We start from the raw sequence: 7917 nt of genomic DNA on the forward strand, positions 1-7917 counted from the left end.
AGCGAGGGCGCATACTTTGAAGAAAATATTTGTTATCATTCTCTTGAAATAAATGTGTTTTTTTCTTGAAAAAATACCGGTTTCATATGTATACACCTGGTATAGCATGGAGATACCGAATGTTTATCCAAATAGTTGAATTTTTAACTTAAAATATCAGTTTCATACCAAAAAATATAATACGTAGTTAAGATTTCAGTAAAAAAAATTAATTTTCGACTAAGATATAAACGAATTTTAAACAAAGGTGAATTTTTAATCAAGGAATTGAGTTTGAGAATATTTCTTTTTAAAAAAGTAGTAGACTTTCGACCAATTAGTGAAATTTTTAACCGAAAGAGATGAATTTATAACCAAAAATATGAATTTTATGCCAAGAAGATTAATCTTCTACCAAAAAGAGGAGTATTTAGCAAAAAGATTTATTTTCTACCAAATTGTTAAATTTCCACAAAAATATTTTAATTTTTAACCCAATAGTTGCATTTTCAACCAAAATATTAGATTTTGAACAAAAAGTTAATTTTCAACCAAAGTGTAAAATTCTTGTAAAAATAGTTGGATTTTCGAATTGAAAATATCAATTTTCACCTAAAATAAAGAAGCTTCTACAATAACATAAAAAGTGAATTTTTAATAGTAATTTAATTATATACCAAGTACTCCATTTTTTAAATAAAAGATTACATTTCAACGATATATTTGAATCCTCTACCAGCACAGATTAATGAACAAATAAACAGTTGCATTTTTCACAAAAAAGAGCGAATGTTCAACCAAGAAGATTAATTTCTTAATTATTAACTAGAAAATATAAATTTTTTTATCAAAAACATTATACATTTTTACAGTAAAAAAAGCAATTTTCAACCAAACAAATGTTGTAGAAATAAAACAGTTAAATTTACAACCAAGGAGATGAACCTTCAACAAAGAAAAGGATTTTTAACCAAGTATTTCAACTTTCAACCAAGTAGTTAAAATTTTGATGATAAAAGATGAATTTAACAAAACATAATACTAATACACGCCTAAGCTATCAAGTCAAAATGATTGTTTATGTAAAAGTAGCTCACAAGGGGAAGGCGTAAGGGTCCAAACTCAAATCGAGGTTGCGTGAGTAGAATTCGAATGATCATCGAATTTCATTTAAAACTTGTCACGGCTTTTTTGTAAGTTGGGCCCGGTGTCGAAAAAATAGATTTTTCAAAATTGCGGCTGCCGTTACTGATTCACTAGTGTCAGTCACTAGGAACCGCCTCACCTAGCAGCGGTGATCTGGTATTAGCATTGCTGCTTGCGACTCCACTGGTTTGGGATTCGAAACTTTCGGATAGAATTTTTAAAAAATAATTTAAAATTCTATTTAATTTTTTAATCGAATGCATAAATTATTGTTAAATCAATCATTATAAATATATATTATTTAATTCATTTTTTTCTCGTGTATCAGTTATTACCATCCTTCTTTGATTTATTTTTTCAACCTTCTTTATGAAATATTAAAAGTGGGAACTACTTTATATGATTTAATTTGTTTTTAAATTACAGGTTATAGCGGCAAAATTGTGAATAATGTAATTCGGTGACTCGTGACTCACACTAGTGAATCAGTGACGGCAGCCTCAATTTAAAAAAAGTGTATGTTTAAAATCGGTCTCCGAACACGCTCTACAGTATTATAGTATTTGCAACGATCGATCTCGACTCACCTCTTGAAAGTTATATTGAATTAATTAAATAACCTTTTAATTAAAAAATATGTCAATAAAGTATGCAAGTCATTTCATTTGTCACACTTTACTAAATTTAAGGGAAAATTATTCGCCCACAATTAACCGTTAGCGAGGTATTCTCATTTGGATTTTTTTATTAGAATGGAATATATGATTAGCATATGATACATTTATAAGGTTTTATCTAGATCCGTTACCTTGAACTAAATTGTTAAAAAGATTGCATGGACTTGCACTTTGTCTAAGTTTGTAATGTTACTTCCACTGATTTGAAAAGTTTCAAACTTTAGATCAGGCTCGTAGAATTTGAAGATGAATTTTTAACTAAAGAGGTAATGCTATTTGGACGATTGATGAAGCATTTTCAGCATATTTTTTCAAATCCAATATTTTTTGGGAACATAAATGGTGAATTTAACGAAGTGGAAAATTGTATCAGTAGATTTTGCTCACCCTTCTTCTTGCCAGTTGTTGATCCAATCGATGCCTGCAGCTCACTAGGCACTCCCATATACCGATGCTGGCTCTGGAATTGTGCTGTGGGCCATTTCCATTTTCGAGTTGTTGATAATCTTCTTCTGCAAATTCGTAAACATCGAGGGGATGTCGAGAGCCATCTGGGCTTCCCAGCAATGCTGTTATTGATAGTTGATGACTGGATGAGCCCCTGAAAAATCAAATTAAATTGGATTTTTATTCTTTATGCATTTATTTATAATAATTAAAAATGTGTAGCCTGTAATCATATTTTTAAATACATTCTAGGTAATTGGACACAGTTTATTTTAAAGGTTTTTTAAATGTGCCTCAATTACTCCCCGATGGGTCGTTATGTTCATCGTTACCAGATCGTCACATTTTATAGTCCGTTGTATTTTTTATTTCAGCATCATTTACAAAAGCAATTACTTTCCAGCGTCACTCCATAAAAATTTCATAGTTAAAAGATTTGGTTGAATTAACAAAATTTTAGTAGAGTCAGCTCTAGAAGGTGGCTATTGTACGGACAACAAAGTATTTAGTTGACCCAAGACAATTTTTTTGTTAGTGAATTTTGCTTGACTATACATATATTTTTGTTATTCCAAATAAAACCTTCGGTTAATTTAAGCAAACATTTTGCTCGATCCAAGAGAATATTTGAGTTATTTCAAGTAAATATTTGTTGGTGGTCTAAGAAAATATTTTGATTGATTTCATCAAAATTCGTGGTTCATCTAACCATAAAGGAAGGACCCATCAGAATTTATGTTTAAATGGCTTACCGTGGAATTAATGTGTGTATTATTTAGTAGCTTATTTAATTACTATATATTACAAGACGAGAAAATTCCACAATAAGGCATTTGCAATATACATTCTGCAAGATCTTATGTTTATTTAATTAAAAAAATTGTTCTGTTGTTTAATAAAAAACTTAATCACTAAATCTTAGGCAATCTAAAAGATTCAAGTAGCCTTATCTATTTTCAACATAATCCCAATCGATTCTGTTTCCGGATAATTTATTTTGATAAGAATCACCGAGATGCATGCGCAAAAGGATTAGGGGAGAGTAGTCCTCACTCGGCACCGTAAGTTTTTTTTTCGAAAACAGAAGGTAAGCAGAGTTTAATGGCGCTTTAGTGTCTTTGGACATGTATCACGATACTTTATCAACAATTCTACGTCATTCAGAGCAATGTGGAGTGATGTTTGTTATTTCTCAAAATGGTGGCCCTAAGCTGATATTCCTTGGCTCTGAGTCAGCACGTAATTTTTTCCGCTTAAATGCAAAAAAAGGGCAGTTTATACCATACGTGTTAAGGGAAAATGGAGAAATTTAAACCTTTTAAAATGAAAAAAATATGTAGGATATTGTCAAAATAGAATCAGCAAAAAGTCACTGAGAAAACAAAGAAAATAAAAGGACACATACCAGGGACAAGCAACATTTATTCGAAAAACAATAAAACTAAAAAAAAACAACAGACTAGTGACATTGAATTAAACCACAATAAAATAAAATAACACACAAATAATAAAAGCAAGAAAAAAAGTGCCGATTAAGGACCACTTCAAATGTTTACACATTTTATACCATTACGCACACTAAACAAATCCGAACAAAAGGTCGACTTTATTAGGTGAAAGCCCACAGAAAACAAAAACGAACGCACTTAATTGATTGAACTTTTCAAAATATTTACACACCAGTAGCTGCTTGACAAGAATGGAAGAAAATGGATTTCCGTTTGCACGAAAAATGCGCAGCCCGCTCAAGCTATGAAGCGAAAAATAAGGGGTCAATTGTCAAACGAATTTGGTCAACTGAACAAAAATATTGTTTATTTAACTAAAATTATTTTTTTGAGTGACGAAAAAAATATCTGGGGTTAGTTGGTTTACTTTACAATATACACAGCTTACACTTGTTTGTTTTTTAAACGTTTTATTTTAATTTACCCGAATTTTCGCTATATGTGACCCTAGCGCTTTACTTGACCGATTAGTTTTATAGAAAATTCAGTGATCTTAGTGTCATATAATTTTAATATTATGTGTTACAAGAACTTAAAGTTTAATTTTTAAGTCGAAAAAAGTAAACACTAAGGAATCTTAGCATGTGAAGCGTCATTCGTAAAAAGAGACAATAAAACGAGTCGATCTATTGTCTATTTTGCTAGCTCGTAGCTTTTGAAACTGTGGATAGAGTGTTTGTATATAGCGTTTATTCCAACCACGTAACTTCTTTCTCGTTTCATGAAATTTTACGTATTTCACTGACGTTACATTTCGTTACCTAACTATATCTCTAAAATGTGCACGCCTCAAGAATTAATCGTAGATTGTAAAACATTTCAGTGTTGAAATGTTGTCACAGGCTTATACTGCCCAACATGTCGAAGGCATTTTTGGTTAGAGTTGGATTTTTTATTTGATCATTTTTGCATGGGGCTGTCCCGGTATATATCATCAGTTACGGACGCATTTTTATAATGCAATCAAGTGATCCGATGAGAGCAGTCTGCCCAGACATATAGGACAAAGCCTGGTTTTTAGCCCATCATTGACGGACTGTGCTGCAGTCAAGTACACGATGGGGGGACCTACAGCTTAAGGTGGGTTCCGAACCACCAGAACCCCGGTAAAGGTACATTGAAAAATTTCTAGAGGTACCGGCTCAGGGATCGAACCCCGGACCTCTGAGGTGAAGTCCGAGTGTCTAACCAACTGAGCCACCGAGGCTCTTGTTTGTTATTGATTTTTATTATTGATTATTATTATTATTATTATTATTATTATTGCTCTCTTGATTGTTATTATTATTATTATTATTACTGCCTGGTAAGGCTGGTCCATTTAAGTCCCGTAGTACCGCAGTTGAAAATGTTGAAAATGCTTTCATTTTAAAACCTTGGTAAACTAGATGTCTATACACGTGTCATCCTTGCTGCTAAAGTATCATTTTAAGCCTTTAAGCATGATTATATATACCGTCAGAAACTTTCAGCTGAATCCGACTTTATTAGAAGTACTCGCATTTGCCCGGACGTTTGGCCAGGGGTGAAGATAACTACAGAAAACCACCAACCAAGTTTACTCAGTCAAATTGCGATTAGGAATGTGAGTTACTCAAACTTTTAACTAAAAAATTGAAAGTTTCAGAAAGCAATCAATCGTTTCAACAAACCAAAGTTTCAGAAACGTTTGAATGTTTTAGAATACGTATATCGTCGACCTAGTGTTATGCTGCGCTCTGACGAAAATTAAGAAAATTTTGAACAATTACTATTTTCAGGCTTGGTAAGTAATATATTTTATTTTTAAATAAAATTTCCATTTAATGAACTCACTAAACAGCTGCAATAAATAATTAAAACATTAAGGTGAATTAAAAGTTAGAACTAGATTACACCATGTCCTTTTTTACATTCTCATAACTGAAAAAATGCCAATTTTGTAGCGCAAATTTTGTGTGCGTAACCTAACTTCAATTTAAAAGATAAAAATTATGAAAACATATTTAACCTTAAAAGTAAGCACCAGAATATTACTCGAAAGTAAATAATTTTTTAATCTCATATTACGCCATGTCCAACATAAAATTTTCCGCATCAGTTAAAACACATTGATGATAATATAACATTTTTTGTTAATATGCTCCTGATTACGCATTCTTTTTGATCCATAAATTTACTTTGGCAATTAACGATATTTAATAGAATATAATATGGTTAAACTTTAGTTGAATCCTGAATCAAACAAATTAATTCTGAACAAAGTAGTTTAGCTTTTAGTTATATAAGTTGTTGAATTTTTAAACAAAAGAAATTAATTAAAGATAAAAATGTGATAAAAATATTGATTTTATTCCTAATTTGTGAAAAAATGACTCTCTAGCTCCGCTGGAATCCGAACCCAGGTCTTTTAGATTGCCGGTATGATGCTCTTATCCACTAAGCTACGAAGATACGAGATTGTATTCTTTACTACACCTGCAAGTGAATTTCCTCGTAATTCTTATACTTCTAAGAATCATTTTTCTCACATGAAGTTATATAGATACTCAACTTGCTATACAAGAACTTCCAGTTTACGATATTCCTAGACTTGATGTCCTCGGCAGTTTATTGATGAGGAGATCTGAAGGACCGAGAAAGAGGCGGAGCTCAATCAAGCATAAAAAACAACATGAGGGCCGCACACTCAACGAATTATTTGTATCAAGTTGCGTCATGCCTTCAAATTCCAAAAGAAATGTTTCACGCGGCCCTACTTGTTTCTTATATCAAGAGTTGAGTTTTTTTTATGTTAAGGTTTTAAACAGATGAATTCCGTAAATAATTTGTATGTTAATATTTTTTTGTCCACTGGTCTAATATCAATATTTAATTATTATTGATTTTACTCTAAAGTTGTAAAAATTTAGTACTCTATTTGAACAAAATATAACTTATTTTAAGTAAAAAGCAGTTGAATTCAACAACAACAAAAAAAAAACGAATTTTCGATTCTGCAGATTTGATTCACTTACAATTTCAAACAATTTCAAATGGTACATGAATCCTAGCTGTATAAGAATTATTTATTTTCACTGATAAATAATAGGTTTTACTGATTTTTTACTAAAAAAATAACTGATATATAGCTAGAATTTAGTCTCTTATTAATTTATAGAGGACGGAACAGTTGTATTTGTAACTAAAGTATGTTAAATGTATACCAAAGGAGTCAATTTTCAAAACGAAAGGATAAATATTAGAAAAAATAGTTACATTTTTAGAGAAAATCAATTCTTCGATCAAAAAATTCAAGGATTCTAAGATATTCTAATGAATTTTAAGAAATCTGCCAAATTTAAAGGGATTCCAATACATTTTGTAGGATTTCCAAAGATTTGAAGGGTTTTTTAGAAAACTTTGGAAAACAAATAAAATTTCATTCAATTTCAAGGTATTCCTAGTGCTTTTAAACATTTTAAAGGATTCTAAGGGAATTCAAATTATTTCAAGAAATTTACCAAATTTACAGAGATTCTAACAAAATTTGTGGGATTTCCAAACATTTAAATGGATTTCTATAAAATTTTGGAAAATAAATTAAATTTCGTTGAATTTGACAGGATTCTTTACGATTCCACAGATTTCAAACGATTTTGAAGTACTTCAAGGAATTTTACAAGATAATTAAAAAAAATTAAATATCTAAGGATTTTAAGGGATTTTAACGTGTTTTCTGTATAATTTTAATTTAATTTATATTCAAGGGAATTCAAATGATGTATACGGAATAAATATAAATGAGTAAATATTAAATAAATATAAATACATATGTTTACGGAATAAATTAAATTTTATTTAAGGGGATTTCTACAGATTTCAACAATTCAACAGATTTTAATAGAGGTTAACACATTTTAATATATTTAAAAAATTGTAATGGACCTTAAAATTTTCACAAATGTATCAAGGGATACAAAGAGACTGGAAAACGTGTTAACATGGATTTAAATTAATTCCTAAGTAAAGATTTCAGGATAATTAATAGATTTTTGCCGTCTAAAGTTTATATGGAATGAATCGCTCTTTTTCGCATTTTCATGTATGATAAAGGGTTTGAAATACTGTTTTACTTTGTTGTTTTTCTACGTTTTAAATGAATTTCTTCAATATTCTTGTATTACATAGTCTAATGCTGA

At 30.2% G+C, this 7917-nt stretch overlaps 1 protein-coding gene across 2 annotated transcripts in view; it reads right to left on the reverse strand.

Moving 5' to 3' along the window:
* LOC117177474 (43 kDa receptor-associated protein of the synapse homolog) overlaps positions 1-7917 on the reverse strand; it is a 157965-nt gene that overhangs the window by 86475 nt on the left and 63573 nt on the right. For both annotated transcript variants that reach the window (XM_033368194.1, XM_033368195.1), the window contains exon 2: positions 2190-2403. In XM_033368194.1, coding sequence (XP_033224085.1) covers positions 2190-2403 — 214 coding nt within the window. The remainder of the gene's footprint in view (positions 1-2189; positions 2404-7917) is intronic.

Source organism: Belonocnema kinseyi, chromosome 7 (assembly GCF_010883055.1).
Source record: "Belonocnema kinseyi isolate 2016_QV_RU_SX_M_011 chromosome 7, B_treatae_v1, whole genome shotgun sequence".
In the NCBI taxonomy this organism is placed as follows: domain Eukaryota; kingdom Metazoa; phylum Arthropoda; class Insecta; order Hymenoptera; family Cynipidae; genus Belonocnema; species Belonocnema kinseyi.